Source organism: Anoplopoma fimbria, chromosome 23 (genome assembly GCF_027596085.1).
Source record: "Anoplopoma fimbria isolate UVic2021 breed Golden Eagle Sablefish chromosome 23, Afim_UVic_2022, whole genome shotgun sequence".
In the NCBI taxonomy this organism is placed as follows: Eukaryota; Metazoa; Chordata; class Actinopteri; order Perciformes; family Anoplopomatidae; genus Anoplopoma; species Anoplopoma fimbria.
This window is the reverse complement of record NC_072471.1, coordinates 10,124,984-10,142,116: the sequence shown is the minus strand read 5'-3', so window position 1 is coordinate 10,142,116 and position 17,133 is coordinate 10,124,984. Positions and strand designations below refer to the sequence as shown.

At 40.7% G+C, this 17,133-nt stretch overlaps 1 protein-coding gene across 3 annotated transcripts in view; it reads left to right on the top strand.

Annotated features, from left to right (window-relative positions):
* Nucleotides 1–17,133, top strand: part of ptpn12 (protein tyrosine phosphatase non-receptor type 12) — a 44,676-nt gene that overhangs the window by 10,846 nt on the left and 16,697 nt on the right. For all 3 annotated transcript variants that reach the window (XM_054624563.1, XM_054624561.1, XM_054624562.1), the window contains exons 2-12: nucleotides 6,039–6,147; nucleotides 7,416–7,492; nucleotides 7,889–7,984; nucleotides 8,507–8,545; nucleotides 9,135–9,206; nucleotides 9,476–9,535; nucleotides 9,853–9,995; nucleotides 10,972–11,038; nucleotides 11,170–11,247; nucleotides 12,178–12,276; nucleotides 14,934–15,019. In XM_054624563.1, coding sequence (XP_054480538.1) covers nucleotides 6,039–6,147; nucleotides 7,416–7,492; nucleotides 7,889–7,984; nucleotides 8,507–8,545; nucleotides 9,135–9,206; nucleotides 9,476–9,535; nucleotides 9,853–9,995; nucleotides 10,972–11,038; nucleotides 11,170–11,247; nucleotides 12,178–12,276; nucleotides 14,934–15,019 — 926 coding nt within the window. The remainder of the gene's footprint in view (nucleotides 1–6,038; nucleotides 6,148–7,415; nucleotides 7,493–7,888; nucleotides 7,985–8,506; nucleotides 8,546–9,134; nucleotides 9,207–9,475; nucleotides 9,536–9,852; nucleotides 9,996–10,971; nucleotides 11,039–11,169; nucleotides 11,248–12,177; nucleotides 12,277–14,933; nucleotides 15,020–17,133) is intronic.

Genomic DNA, 17,133 nt, shown 5'->3' with positions numbered 1-17,133 from the left:
GTGTGTGTGTGTGTGTGTGTGTGTGTGTGTGTGTGTGTGTGTGTGTGTGTGTGTGTGTGTGTCAGTGGAAGTCGAGCGTTCACAGGAAACTGGCCGACTTAGTCATGCTGTTTTACTCCTCTGACTGATGGGAAGTTGGGATATAATAAAAACGGAAAGGTAGAAATGAAGTGTGGAAGGAACAGGAGAAATGTGAGAGATTTTCTATCATTTTTGCTTTTAATTCTGAGGCCGAAAGAGAGATAAAAGCACCGGAGTGAATCTCTATAAATACTGCAACACAGTTTGTCTGAAAAGTTCAACATTAGTTTAACTTTTGACAAAAAGTGCAAGTGAAGATCTACTAACAGACGTCCATCAGCTGTTAAAATGTGGGTAATGTTCCTCACACGCTCTGCAGACTAGGCCACAACAGTACAGCGTAGGTGGTTTCAGTTCGTTTTAGTCTTTGAATGTGTGAAAACCATAGAAAACAGTTTGATTAGTTTTCTAGTTTTTTTTGATAACTTCCCTTGTTTCCTGTGAGGTTTTGTACCGATGCTTTTGTGCGTAACATACTTCTAAAGGTACCAATGATAGGGGAAGAAATTTAACTTTTGGTTATATAACCATCAGTTGTTTAAAAGGGACAAATCTGCTCAATCTTTTCTGTAAAGTCAGTTTTTTTAATAACTGAAGCACACAAATAAGGCAAAAATATTTAATATGAGGATTTATATCATATCTTTGTACTGTCATACAAAACAATACATGAGAAATAAACACAATTTCAGGCCAAAGATTATGTTTTATCCAACTAACAATCCAAAAATGAAAGATATGAAGTATATCACATACAGTACCAGTCAAAAGTTTGGACACGCCTTCTCATTCAACTACTTTGAAGAATCTAAAATATAAAACATATTCTGGTTTGTTGAGCATTTGTTTATTTACCACATAATTCCATATGTGTTCCTTCAATATTAATCTACAATGTAGAAAAAATATATATAAAAAAATAAATAAAAACCGTTGAATGAGAAGGTGTGTCCAAACTTTTGACTGGTACTGTATGATGAAGAAAAGCATCAAATCCACATCCTTTACAAGCTAGAACCGCCAAATATTTGGTAATTGAAAAAAAAAAGACTTAAACGATGAATTTAATATGTTGTTGCTGTTGTTGCAACAAACAAGAATTGACTACAGGAGTGCACTTTGATAGATACAAGGATGTTTATTTTTCCTTGAGCTCTCTTTTCTCTGCCCCCCCCATTGAGGACAGAAGCTAGTGCGAAGCGACAGAGTGTGTCAAGAGAGCGTGTGAATGGACGACCGAAACAAGGAATAAAAAGAACCCATTAGCTTAGTAACCAAGAGCTTCTTAAAAGCCTTGGCTCTCCCTATTTCCTCCCTGGTCACCTCCCCTTTGTGTCTCCCCCCTCTTTCTCCATATCACTCCTTTTATCTTTAATATCCATATCTCCTCTCCTCTCTTTTCCTCGTTCCCTTACATCCCACCTCTCTTGGTTTGTTTGGAAAAGGTACAGAGCAGCAGGCGAGGACTCTCTCCCTCTCATCCTCCAGGCTTACCCATTATTTGTCGTTCGTGTGTGTGTGTGTGTGTGTGTGTGTGTGTGTGTGTGTGTGTGTGTGTGTGTGTGTGTGTGTGTGTGTGTGCGTGTGCGTGTGCGTGTGTGTGTGTGTGTGTGTGACACGTAACAGAGGAAGTAAGAGTAATTTGAAACAGGGTCTGTCTGCGCGACAATGGAAAGTAGAGAGAAAAATGGCCAGACAGACAGTAGCTGCTTCTCCATCCAAGTTTTTATTTTTTATTATGATGTATGAAATTAAAAAAAGCTGAACTTTGATTACAATAAAGCTTTTATGTGTGTGAGGTTTATTTTTCATTATCAGTAATTGCTTAATCAGCCTGTTGGATGGTCCAATTTGACTATAAATGGTAGTTCACAGCGTAATTGCAGTTTAAATGCTCTGTTAAATATCTGTTCACTCAGCCGCTCAGATGAGTCAGATCCATATTTCCTTTATCAAGCTGTCCGCACACACCCAGTCTGCATTTCATGCAACTTACTTAATAGTATGACACTGTAGCCTCTGTTCTTTACTCCAACCACAAGATTGCACTGTTAATTTGCTATTCTCCTTGTGTCCATCCATTTGCAATTTTGCTTGTTGGTTTCAAGCAACCACTACTCTCTATATCTGTTGGTAATTTGACAGCTGTAGTTAGTGACCATCTCCTATAACATATTACAAATGTCCGTTACACAATCAGTCAAATAAAGTATATAGAAGCAAAACATGTGTCGTTTGATTCCGATGTGGCTTCTTAAACCTGAGATCATAAACGGACAGTAGCTGATAGACCTCTGCCTCTCTAGTACTAAAGTTGTGTCAAGTTGGCCCGGGTCAGAGAGGCAGACCCTTAAAATGAACGTTTGTCGGATTGAGACGGAGGTGTGAGCCTGGAATTACAAGCGCTGAGATGTCTTTGAGTTGAGTGAGGCACTGAAGTTGTTTTTTTCCTGTGGATAATCCTCTCCAATCTGACCTCATGATTATACAAGTCTGGAGCTTGTGAAAATGGGAAATCTTTCCCTGACGTAAAGTCATTGATTAGCTGCTACGAAATGTCTGAATTCCTAGTTTTTAATGGGGGGGGGTGGGTAGCTTTGTACTTTCCAGTTCGTTGCAAATGAAGCGAAAATGGGCTACAAAAGGGAAATAAATACATATGATCATTACAGTGTTAGAGGGCACGACCGTGTGCATGTTTGTCTCCACATAATGTGTTTTGTGGATTTGGGGGAATCGCAAACCATCTCGAATCCCTGTTGCCTGCCTTCTCTTGCTCATTGTGTGTCTTAAGTGTGTGATTGTGTGCGTGTGTGTCTTCTCAGGCTCTGGCCCAGCACAGAAGCAGACCTCTGTTAGAAATGTAATTCACACAGGGCCAGAGGAGCTCTAATGCTATTACCACACACACACACACACACACACACACACACACACACACACACACATACACAAACACATACACGCACAAACAGACACAAATGAACACATGCACAGCTGTGTTGCCGCCCACAGTCTCAGTGTGTACCTCTCTTTACCCCCCCCCATCTCCTTTCCACTCCCTTGTTTCCTCTCCCTCAGCTCGTTGCGGTGGTTCAGAAAGATGACTGATGCAAAATGAAAGCCGAAAAACTCATTATGTCTTTAGGTTGCCTCTGTGCCGCGAGTCTAAGCTGTTTATGTGTGTGTGCATGTGTGTGTGTGTGTCAAGAGTGTATTCAGTGAGTACAGCTCCTCAGTTTATGAAAGCACTGAAGCCCCCTGTGTCAAAAAGACAACTTTCAGAAGAAAAAAAATATGAACAGAAGACAGGAGCTGAACGCTGTGGTGGGAGAAAGATTCACCAGTCGGTTTCGGTTTTCTTTTCATGTTCTAGAAATGATCTCTTTTGAAGTGTTCAAGATTGACTTAATGCATAAACGACATAAGAAAACAATATGTACTACAAACAGAGCTGTAACTAATCGGGAAAGATATTCTCAACTTCAGGCTTGACTTAAACATTGCTTTCTTAACTTTGTAAAACTAAATTTAACAAATGAACACATCGATTTAAATTTACCAACCTGTTATTTATTAATAAAATGATAAATCGTACACCAGCAACTTGGTTCAAAATGAACAGGAATTACACTTTTTAAAAAACCTTTTTAATGCAGCAAGGAATTAAAATGCAATGCATTACCCAGGTATCGGTGCATCCCTTTCCTCAACTATGCAACATCGCTGTCGAAGTTGCATAGTTGACATTTTAATCACAGCCGCTATGGTTTTGCAATAGTCTCTGTGGGTGTGTCTCTGCATGTCTGTCTGTCTGTCTGTCTCAGAAATATACAACCATGCAGTGTTGTATATTTCTTCCGCCATAGCTACGACGTGATGTTATGACAAAAGTAAAAAAGAGAAGCAGGGACAGGAAGAAAAGTCTTGAGGTTTGAGAGTTCTCAGGAAATCAGGATGTGCAGCGTGTGCGTGCGTGCGTGCGTGCGTGCGTGCGTGCGTGCGTGCGTGACAGCAACATGAGGAAAGCCTGCAGTCAGAGCCAGAGAGAAGAGGAGGTGGGACCCTTTTTTTCACACGAGGCTCCAGCAGCCCCAAACGCCCACACTGACTTTCTCAGAGACGGAGCGAGAGAGAAAAAGAAAGAAAGAGAGGCAGAACAAGTAGAGAGATGCTTAATTGTCTCTGAAATAGAGCAGGAAGTGATTGAAGCAACTGGGAGAATAATAAAAAAAAAAAAGCATTTGACAGAGATATCATGTGAACATTATCAGAGTCGAGCAGCAGGGAGTTTTTAAGTGATACAAAAGTCTTGCTGTGCTTTTGAAGCTTCTTTGAAAGTTTCACTGAGACACTTGAGGCCACAGTGAAGGCGTGAATGGGTGATAAAATTCACTGGAAGTTTTCAGAAAGTCCCCCAATTTGTCGTCGAGCTGCTCAGACCAATCAGTGTCTCTGACTGCGTTTCACACCTGTGGTTTGGTTCATTTGATCCGGACCGAAGGAAAACATGATGCATTGTTGCATTTCAGTTCCAAATGCCCCTTTGCGAGCTCACCGATGTGAAAGTGTGGAGCACTTAAAAAAAAATAAAAAAAAATGCCATTTGAAGAATCAATCAAAAGCTACATAAAATCTTTAACGCTTAATGGAGAATTCTACCTGTTGGACCTAATGATCTGTCAAAGTACAGAGTCAGATACAAGCACATCCGCTTTAACAGCTGTTGACCCTTTAAATCAGGGAGAATAAACGCTCTGACTTGCATATTTGTTGATTTACCTTTGATTAAAGGTTATAAACATGACCTTCTACAGATCGGTAAGATCGCTTCCTGAACAGATGTGATTTATTAGTAGTTTGGCCTTTGAAATCATTCTAAAATCACATATCTGCTCTCATAAAATCCTGTTTGTTTGCTTTCACATTTCAAATTAACCTCAACAGAGTGCGCTTTGAAGCGGGCCGAGATCCTCCTTTTCAGGCGAAATCAACAATACAATAGAAATCTGTAGCACACTGATTGTAAAAAACAATTCAGCAGGGTGTGATAAGCTCATGTTTCCTGGTATATTGTTAGCAGTAAAATCTGCTTTCCTGCTTCGTGTAATTTCATATCGCGGTGTGACCTGATGGGTGTTACAGTTAATTTTCTGGAAATTCAGTTGAGACAAACAAAGGAACTAGCAGACCCAAAGTGTCCTTGAAAAGTCCCTTTAATGCCTGATTCATTTAATCAAATATCTGACAAATCACTTCATGGCATTGATGCAAAAATCCTGTAAAATATTGCACGAAACTGCCCTGGTCATTGGCATCGTTGCCTGCGTGCATGTCTTTGTATTTGTATGTACTTGTATGAAAAACATATAACCTAAAACATGACCATGCAGCGGTCTAAGTCACCTGCTGTCAGACAAAAGATGGCGTAATTGTTCCCCTCCCATTAACTGAATGTGCCTTCATCAATGTCAGCTACTATTAGATTTGGCTGCACTTATCTTAATGATGCTATCATGCAAAGAGGTGTGTGTGTGTGTGTGTGTGTGTGTGTGTGTGTGTGTGTGTGTGTGTGTGTGTGTGTGTGTGTGTGTGTGTGTGTGTGTGTGTGTGTGTGTGTGTGTGTGTGTGTGTGTGTGTGTGTGCGTGTGCGTGTGTGTGTGAGAGAGAGTGTGTCACACTTTTGATTCTAACATCACACATCTTTAGTGGTGTGATGCTCTGATACTTTAATCACAGGTTGACCCTCTGCTATCATTTATCTCTTTTCCCGTCTGCTGTCGAAGAAAAGTAGTCCCATCATGAGTGGAACCCATGTTGCCTTTCCTCTGTTTGCAGCTCCATTTATACATGCAAACAAATTACGTATAATCTGTGCAGGCGTGAGAGAGAAGGAAAGGAAGATAAGTTATTACTTTCTACTAAATATATCCCTCTCGTTGTGTTTCTTATTGCAGCGGTTACGACGGTTATCAACCAAATACCGGACGGAGAAGATCTACCCCACCAACGTAGGAGAGAGGGAGGAGAATGTCAAGAAGAACAGATATAAAGATATACTGCCATGTAAGTACAAATGCATGCTGATATTTAGTCTTATTAATGTGAATGGGGAAAACCTGGCAGCTGGATTAACATATTGGTCTCTAGAGCTCACACAACAAGTGCAGGTTTTTTTTTGTAAGTTCAACCAAAGACTAAACAAAAGCACATTTTGAAAACAAAGTATCTGTTAGTTTGCATGCAATGTGTGGTGAACACCATCACATTGCATGCAAAGTACTTTCATAGCGGGCTATATAAGCCAGCAGAGACTGGTTTCTTGTTTCGCTCCTACTTTCTGTTACTATTTTATTTATCTTCTGTTGCTAAAAGAACCTCCAACAACAGACCTTGGACAAGATGTGCAAATTTAGATTTCGACCACATGTTATCAAGTAACAACTTAGCCCTCAGTACCTTCCTTTGCTGCCATTATTAACCACAACACTTTAATTTCATTTAGTATTCATATGCTATTTTTATGCAATGCCACACAATATAATCTATAAGGAAACGTGTGTCCTGCATGACAGCAGCATTAAAATATCTTTTATTTTTGTCTTCATCTTTTAAAGATAAGTCTCTTTTGCAAGAATGAAATCACATTAAATCAAAGTTGAAAATGTTGTGAAATACCAGCATTGTCGAATGTATTGCCTAACACTGTTCAATTGTGGGAAACATTTCTTTTTACCCTACCTGCTTTGATAAAGGAAACAGTTAGAGACAGACAGACTCAATATATAAACATAAATTCACTCAAAATGCCATGTTTGTAAAATAAGTATTCATACATTTAGAACAAATACAGATATCCTGCATGTTGTAACAGTTGGTGTTATGGTCTCTGTCTCACAGAGCTCTCTCTGTACTTAATGACCTCGGGGAAGCTTCCATGACCCAACATCTGTCCTACTTTTTTATATCATTATCCTCTTTTTCTCCTCCGTCCTTTCATGCATTCATTCGTTCATTAAGGCTTTTAGTGAATGAGCTGCTGATAAGGCAACGGAAGAACCACTTCATCCGTAACAGATGTGTACACACACACACACGCACACTTAGGAATGAGGATGTTTCTGTATGTCCATTATCCTCTTTATTTTACAATTCTCTTCACTTTGTCCTCGTTTGTCCTCTCAATATCTCCCATTCAATCCATTTATATGTGTTTCTTTTATCTGCTCTTTTCTCTTTCACTTGTTTTATTTCATCATCTGTTACTGCAGGTATGAAAAATATTTCAAAAGCATCAAAGTAAATATGCCTCTCTCCTTTTTTTGTCTCCCCAGTTGATCACACTAGGGTGAAGCTGACGTTAAAAACAACCAATCAGGACACAGATTATGTCAATGCCAACTTCATCAAGGTAAAAAAAGAACTACTGAAATTCCTTAGCTTTGTTGTTTGACACTTTGATTACAGTGCTAGAGATATATATATATTTTTTTTTTTCGTGGTATAAAGTGCTATATGAATCACAGGAACATTCAGTGTGGAGATAAAGTGTCTTTACAGAATATATATTTTCAAAAACGGTTCATCAAGGTAAAAAAAAAAAGAAAAGCTGCTGAAATTCCTTTTGCTTTGTTGTTTGACAATTTGATCACAGTGCTGGGGAAATGTACGCAGTATAAAGTGCTACATGAATCACAGGAACATCCAGTGTGGAGATAAAGCGCCTCTAGAGAATATAGATTTCTAAAAAACCATGTAGATTTGTGATCTTGCTTTCTCTCTCTTTCTCCCCCATCGCTCTCTTCAGGGTATGGATGGCCCAGAGGCCTATATCGCAACTCAGGGCCCGCTGCAGAACACTGTCATCGACTTCTGGAGGATGAACTGGGAGTACAATGTAGCTGTGAGTATGTGAGCTGTGGATGTTGGAAAGAAGAAGCCAGAGAGACATGAATTTGTTTACTGCACAGCATCAGAAAGCTGTTACTTACTGCGAAAGGGGGTGTGATAATTAAAGTAATTAATATAAATATTTAATGTGGTTGTCAAGGCAGATGGGGAGTGCTTATGCTTGAACCAGATGGACAGAAAGGGAGGGCGGGCTGTGATCAGGTTTAACTGCTGTAGCATTCTGAAAGGCACTGAGATAATTACTCCTGTAGGATCAAAGAGAATGATGTGAGATATAGATGTTAGAGTGAAACGTAGTCTGCTCTGTAGAAGTGTACAATTTAGAAAAGCCGATTCTGAATTTAAGATTGCCAGAAACTGCAGGGTACTCCTCCGAGTGTCTGGACCTGGTTTTGGCAACTACAGCATTTCATAAATAGAACACAGGAATAAATATTTTGGGAAATGTAAGCTGTAACTGTGAGTGTGTGGGTGTAAATATTGATCGTAATCCTTCCTGTCTGTGACTCTGCAGGTTATTGTGATGGCATGTCGAGAGTTTGAGATGGGAAGGGTAAGGCCGCTATATTTAATCTCTTTGTGTATGTTTGTGTGCTGGTGTCGGTGCATGCATGTGTCTGTACGCACATCTGTGTTTTATATCCCCACCAAGGTTACGATATGTCTTCCATCCTGCAGTCTGTTTGTAATAACGTCAAAAATAGAATTATTATCTCCTTCATTATATAGTCCTACATGTAAGACAGCTAATTTAAAGTATTGTTTAGCCTTGGTGAAGGTATTTCTAGTATTTCATGTGTTTTTCTTGCTTGTCTGCTTTGAATTTTCTTTGGAAAGTTTGTGAAAAGATATACTGGTATGACACTAAAAGACAATTACCAAAGCCCAAGATGTCAAGACAATCACTAAACTGATAATAAAGTGTGACTGATGGCACAAATAATTAGCATATATGCCTGTTTCTATGTATATGAAGTATAGTATCTATGTATTTAGTCCTTGTCTTTCTGTGAATGCAAATGTTTCACATGTAACGTTAACTGTTTATTTCAAGGCAGAAAGTGTGTGTGCACAGGAAGCTGTGATGTTTGTCTGGTATTTAGTTCTCAGCCAAAGCTAACTCCTGTTTCTTCTCTGGTTAGAAAAAGTGTGAGCGGTATTTCCCGCTGCACGGAGAGGAACCCATGAGTTTCGGCCCTTTCAGAATCTCCTGTGTAAGTAGACAAAATCTGTAATATCACAGCTGTGTGTGTGTGTGTGTGTGTGTGTGTGTGTGTGTGTGTGTGTGTGTGTGTGTGTGTGTGTGTGTGTGTGTGTGTGTGTGTGTGTGTGTGTGTGTGTGTGTGTGTGTGTGTGTGTGTGTGTGTGTGTGTGTGTGTGTGTGTGTGAGGGGGGGTCTGTTGTTCTGGCCTACCACATTTCTCACATTTTGTTCCAGTGACCGTCTTAGTCAAGGCTTGTGTGAATGTTCTCTGTTTTCTAGGAATCGGAGCAGGCCAGAACAGACTACTTTATCAGGACTCTGACGGTGGAGAATGAGAACGTAAGAACTCTGACCTATTCTTCACTTAAACATTTTTATAAAACCACTCCTCACTGTCAAAAAAAATCTGTATTGCTATATTGAAATTTCTTTTTTTTTTAATGTTGACATTAGGGCAACATCATTTTGCAGAACAATGACAGAACTATTATCATATCATCCAACCACAGCTCCACTGAAAGTTGCTACATGCGAATATTAAAATATCGCCCACATATTCACTTTCTCCTCTTGGCCCTATGATTCAATTTGCTGACCTCCCGTCAACCCTCTTTAAAACCTTTTAAAAATATTCATCCCTGTGTGTCTCGCTGCAGGAATCTCGGAGGATAACACAGTTCCATTATATGAACTGGCCCGATCACGACGTCCCCTCGTCATTTGACTCCATACTGGATATGATCGCACTAATGAGAGAATACCAGGAGAATGATGATGTCCCTATATGTGTGCACTGCAGGTGGGCACAGTACAGAACATACTCTGCAACACAAATCCACCCATGTATGCACATACTGTAACTAAGGCAACGTTTAAAAAAGGCACGGATGAAAGACTGAAGTGTATACATTATGTATACATTATGTATACATTATGCATAAAGTGATGCTTCACACTGGCATCGCTGGTTCTAGTTTATGAAATTGAATGATTCATGACATAGACAGTGTTTTTGTTGTGAGGAGGCAGTCAGAATGTACGTCAGGTGGCCGGCATTGGTTTGTGTGTTTTTGAAATCAAGTTTCAACACTACGCAGAGAAGTGTTGCAGTAGCAGCTAAACCCCACATACAACTACACACCTACTCCTGGCAAAAGCTAGAATTTATATTTAACATTTCATTTTTTGACGAACTTGTTGAGAATCTAACAACAGCTATAGTTATGAGATACGATTGCTGTAGGCCTGAAGTGTTATCCTTCTAAGCAATGCTACATTCATGACAAAGCAGTCTGAAAAGATGAATGCACCTTTTCCACCGATAAACAACTTAATGGCGAAATAGTTCAGAAGTTTATGGATTTAAGTCCTCTGCTGCACACATGCGTTGTCTCCACGTGTGTGTAATCAGCTATAATGAGCAGCCGGAGGACATTTCCTGGTTCCTCTGTTACACAGCAGGAGTTAAAGCTGCGTCTGTGAGGATGTGTGGGTTGATGAGCACTGTACTGTATGTGTGTGTGGAGAAACGGTGCTCGTTAGAGTAGCAGAGGCTCTCTGACAGCATGAGATAAAAGTTTTATGGTTGTATGTGTCATGTCAGGCATGATGCCACACGAGGTTTGGCTCCTGTCTCCATCCGGTCTAGGAGAGCTGTTACGTACAAATGTTCATAAATGTGGCTGAAAGTAGAGTTCAATCCAGAGTTGATTTGTGTGTGTGTGTGCGTGTGCGACACACTTTTGATTCTAATCTGTATGACTGTGGCTGTACAGTGCCGGCTGTGGGAGGACGGGAGCTATCTGCGCTATCGACTACACATGGAACCTCCTCAAAGCTGGGGTATGTAAACACATAAACACACATACTCCTACGCATACCTAAAACATACCTGTGCAAGTACACACACTTAATGTTATGTTAAGACTCAAGTGAGAATCACTCTGTGTTATGTTGTGTGCTTTTTTTTAAAGAAAATACCAGAAGATTTTAATGTTTTCCGGTTGATCCAAGAGATGAGGACGCAACGGCACTCCGCCGTACAGACCAAGGTTTGTTCTTGTCTTTTCTTATACACACATCCCACATATGTTGCATTCATTCAGCTTGGACTTCAATTTAAATATAAAAATGCTAATAAGTGATTCGATGCTAATTGTATAGCAACACAAAACTGGTTTCTGCAGCCAGATTTCCCATGTTTCTCCACAAGGAACCTGGCAGCTAAAGGTAGACTGCTTGTCAAACGAATAGATTTCCTCTAGCATTTTAACAACTAGCGTCCCCTTCATTCTTGTTTTACTTGCTGCACGCCGTGTTGAAAAAGGATCTTAGCCCTTTTCACAGAGGTCAACACATTCCTACCAGTATTTCTAACTGGTTGAAGTAGTTTCGACACGGGTGTGTTTCTGTGTTTGCATGTTTTCTCGTGGAATTCGCTGCAGTGGACAGATGATCCTCAGCTGGACATTTTCCTGTCCTATTTGTACCTTTTTAACTAGCATTCATTCAAATATAACAAGGCACCCAGCATCCTCTGCGGTTTTGTACCTATTTTATGATCTCCCCTCCCAAACACACGTCCAGACACTGAGAGAGAAACCGAGCCCTGTTAGATACATGATAGAATTGCCTTGATGGGGACTGATGGAAGCCGGTAACTCTAATGTCATTTCTGAAAAAAGCAAAAGCAGTGCAATACACTTACTGCCTTACAGGGAGAGTAACAACATTATATCAGTGTGCATCAGGGAAGGCCGTTCCATTGTTTTCACACAGGTTGTATTCCACAGCCTTGTAAATGGATGTTTTTGGGTACAGACGCGATAATGTTTTTGCTTTTTTATTGATTTACTGGAAACCTTTATTTGTTTTTTCTCTCTCTTCTTGTTTCTTTCTCCTCCATTTATCTCATTATGTATCTCTCTCTCTCTCTCTCTCTCTCTCTCTCTCTCTCTCTTTCTTTGTCTTTGTCTCTCCAGGAGCAGTATGAGTTAGTTCACAGAGCGATCGCTCAGCTCTTTCAGAAACAACTGCAACTACTGGAGAGCCCCACCAGCACGAAGATACAAGATGGCATGGTATGAGACCCACACACACACACACACACACACACACACACACACACACACACTCTAACACATATACATACACACAACACACATATTGTGCATGCTGTCTGGTGTTAAAGAAAGACAGGATGTTGCTGAGTAACACACTTGGAGTGGAGAAAAGAAAACACACACAAATAATTAGTCACAGGGGAGGGAGAGGGTAGGAGGAGAGGGGAAGAGAGGCCTTCAGAAAACTTTGCTCTGTACACAGACAGAAAAAGAAGAGTTGCAGAGTTTGTGCCAAAAACAGAGATCTCTTCTCAGCAGGGTTCTCTCAGAGAGCCAGAAAAAAAGCTTTGCTCTGTCAGTCACCACTATCCTGTTTTTATTTTACACGTTATTCTCCTTTGCCCCCCAAAACACACACACACACACACACACACACACGTACCAGAAGTACAACCAAACCAAAACGTTTAGTCGTATGATAAAAAAACTCCATAATAAAAGAAGCCCCAGTCTTAACCACAGTGCTGTTCTGATTACATTACGATCTGGTGTTTGAATGTTGCAGGTGACAGAGATGAAAAAAATAATCTGTAGTTGATCACTGAGCCATAGCTCACATCCCATCATCCCTCATCAGTACGTAGCAGACTTGGGGGAAGCTACTTTGAAATGAATGAGGCTACTAGCTAGTCTTCATTGGAAGAAGTTGAGCTACAGAAATGCTACACTTTTAGCATAAAACACTAAAGTTATTTCACACCAAGCGTTGCAAGAAAGAATCTACTGGTGACTGTTATGATTAACAAATACATATTATTTTATTACTGTATAGTAATTTATTGATAAAATGAGTCAAGGATAGACACCAGACCAGCTCCCAACCTGTTCCTCCTCCTCTGCTGCGTACTATCAAACCGTAATTCCCTGCTAGTTAGTGACAAAAGAAATGTCTCTTTCTTGGAAAGGTAACAAACCCCCACTGCTACTGGAAAATATTGTTAAAGTAGTAAAGCTGCTGCTCCCAAACACCGTCATGTAGATATGTGAAGATAAAAGCCAGAGGACAGAAGCATCAATGAGACTGTGTGCTGAGACTGACCAAACTAAAGACAGAGAACGACAGAGAGACGATGAGGGAGTGCATTGGCATCCACCCAGGGGTCCACTTCCTGCTTAGGAAGCTCTGATGACATCACCCCTCTCCCATAATGCACTCTGAGGGCTGAGAATAGACGCGCATCCGTTGGGAAAGGGAGACCTTTGCAAAAGACATTCACTGGGACACACGCAACCATGTTTACATGAGGAAAGACTCTGACACAGTCTTTAAAATCTCACTTAAAATCTTTCAATATCTCTAAAACAAGGAGAAGAGAGTCGAGTGAACTTTGCTGTACTACATTTTTACTACTTGTTATAAAGTTTGTTTTATTACTCATTTGTTAATAGTAGGCGTGTGTTTATGGAGGAAGACAACAACTCCAGTACAAGTTTGTTGATTCTCTTTATAACCTTATTATTATCTTACAAAGTTGCAAGCACTAGCACTCACACAAAACATTATCAGTGTGCTGCACTGACTCAGTCCACACACACACATTGACTCATGTCCAGTCAGGCTTTTGCTAGTGACTAAAACACCCACATAGGTGATCTCAATGGCAGAACGAACAATAAGCCTACACATCGTTCATCCCACACACGGTTTTTCTGCTCACACTCAGGCGCCATTGTTTGCAGGAAGTAGCCTTTTCCCACCAAATTGATTCTAAACAACACATAAAGCCATATGATGTAATCACGTCCTCTGTCCTTTTTTTCAAGTTAGTTCCTCAGAAGATGTAAGCGCTCATACAGACACGCAGAGCTGAAGTGGCCCAATTTGCCCCTCGGCCTTAAGTTAATGAAGGCTGAATCTGTCTCGTCATCGTCTCATTATCAGTTTGGAGACAGTCAAACGAATGAGTCAAGGGGAAAGGAGAGGAGGAGTGCTTATTTAGTTAAGCCATTTTCTGCCTCTGCTCAGGAAAAAAATGTAATAAAAAGAGTTAGTAGGAATCAGTTCGAGAAAGAGCTGCTTTACATTTCAACAATAAAAAACACAAAGACACACTGACTGAGCAGGACACTCGCTGCAGCTCTGGTGTGTTCATTAACGACTCAAAGCTCGATCGAGGTGTTTACAAAGCTCAGTAGGAACCGACTCAAAAGTTTCTTGAAACCGCAGAATTTTCCTAAAAACTATGGAAATGAAATGTGCTAATATAGCCTGAGCAACAATTTGTAAGGGAGCCACAAATCTGAGTAAGAATTTAAATAATTCTGGCTAGCAAATTGGCACACACTGCAAAGTAGACGGGTAATAAAAAGCCATTTCACCCATAAGAACATGTCAAACTCAATTATATTTGGTGTACGCAGATTGTTTTGTACTGTCCATTACTTCAGTTGGTTATTAAAGAATTGTGACCAAGATATGTGCTAAGCTGGACATAAACAGTGCGGGGGACCAATTAGATAATAGAGACAATCTTTCTGAACTACCTCAAACGTGTCTTTGACATTTCTATATTGCAATTTATTTTTATTTAGTGGCAGCAGTTCTGGCTCTTTGTGTATGAAACTCAAATGTGTGTGTATATTTTTGTTTGTGTGTGTTTGTGTGAATTGTCCAGAATGAGAGCAGTCCAGATAAAGCAGCCCACCAGTCGGATGACGAGAGATGGGACACGCCTCCTCCAAAACCTCCCCGCATACGAAGGTAAGACGTGTTTCATGTTTGGACGGGTAAACTTCTTAAAACTTTACAAAAAACACCAGCAAATTGGATGGACTCACCCTGCACACAGATGAATGAACGGGCTCACCCAGAAGTGAGCAGAAGGTATGTTGAGGTGGCCCGTCACTGAACACAGTGGGTGTTTTGTGGGAGGAATGCAGCAGCAGCAGCAGCAGCAACAACAACAACCAGAAAAATCACAGCACAACAGTTTGTGTGGAGCGCACAGTGAAAGCATACTACGCCGACCAAACGAAAGCAGCGGGAGTTGTTTCCACCAGAGCTTTCTGACACATTAGTTCCCCGTCAGCCCACAGATACACCCAGCCTCCACTTTTACTGAAGTTAACTTCTGTTGTGGCCTGAGGAGGAGCCGTATTTATATATCATTTTTGCAACTATTGGGGAATACTCTGCAACACTTGGTGGTGTTGCATGCACCACAACCCTCGGCTAGTTGGAAGTATAACCGCTATATCTGCTTTCATCTCCCCGTCTTTGAGAACAAATACACGCTTATTCACACTTGCATGCATATGTTTGGTATCTGTCACACGCAGAAACACACAGTTATCCTCTCTCTTTTCTAATTTAACTCTTTCTTCGGCGTATTTCCCACATTTCCACATTCCTTTCTTATCCTCTCCTCCCATCTCTTCTTCTCTCTGCCCCCGTTCCTCCCTCTCTGCTCATTTTTAATTTTACTGTACGTACCCAGAAGGGGTTTTGCTCCACTTTCCGCTCAGCCAGTTTATCTTCATTCCCCTTTTCTCTCTTCTTATGGTTTTATCCACAGAATGCTGTGGAAACATACGTTTAACAACTTTTAAAACAAGCCGGATTGATGCTCAATGAGTTGCCCCAGCACTGTTGCTTTAATGTTACAGGGGGCATCTTGTTGCCAGGAGACCGTTTCACTTAATAACCTGTTGCTAGAAGCATGGTCTAAAAATGTCCAGTTTGAAAGCATTTTGTGTGTCTGTGTGTGAATCATTGGCTCTGTGCTTAACATTATTATTGATATATTTTCATTCTCCCAATACTAAACCTTCAAAACAGCAGAAAAAATAACATTTATCGCAGCCGCCATGACCTTTGTTGTGTTCTCTTACTGCACTAAAATGATCGTGCTTTTTGGCTTGTTTTTATTTCTCGTCCATACCAGCCGGTTTGATGGGAAAGCACACATTTTTTCAGAGGTCCTAATTTTGGGATGTAGCTTCAAGCGATCTGTTTACTGAAGAGGTTCTTTCCTGCTCTAAGTAAAACAGACAAATTCGAGCTCTGAGTTGCTGCCAAAATCCCTGGCTCTCCTGGAAGACTCTTGACTCCTAAATCTCGGCGAGTGTCTCTCTCTGTGTGAGTCGTCCCTCTGTTTCCTACAGGAATATTTTCCAGGCCTGCTTTAAGCCTGGGAGTATTTTAGTGATGGTAGGAGCTATTTTTACCAACATAGTCCGCATTCTGTCTGACACACTCCCCCTGGGTCACTTCTGCAGTGTAAGTGTAAGTGTGTGTGTGTGTGTGTGTGTGTGTGTGTGTGTGTGCGTGTGTGTGTGTGTGTGTGCGTGGGGGACATTTTTGTTGTGTGTGTGTGTGTCTGTGTGTTAGAGAAAGAAAAGTACTGCAGAACTCCTGTGAGGCTGGCATCAAGGTCGCAGATGCTGAGTCATGGCTTTCACACACACACACACACACACACACACACACACACACACACACACACACACACACACACACACACACACACACACACACACACACACACACACACATATTCACAACCACACCCGGAAGAGTCATATCCTCCAAACTTTCAGACCAAAATGTGTCTGTAGCATTTTAAAACATTGAAAACGGTCAAGTACCAAAAGGTGGCACGTAATGCTCCGATTCACAATCCTCCGTACTTATTGTTGATCTTTACTTTCATTTAAAATAACGAACAACTTTGCTGATTTGGACAGTATTTTATGTAGACGATGTTTTTGTACAGCTGCTATGTTAAAACTGTATTAAATGTATGCATATGACTTATTTTGTTCAATTTTAAAAAGGGTTTTGTAGACAAATGTGTTGAAATTTCTCAAAGTAAG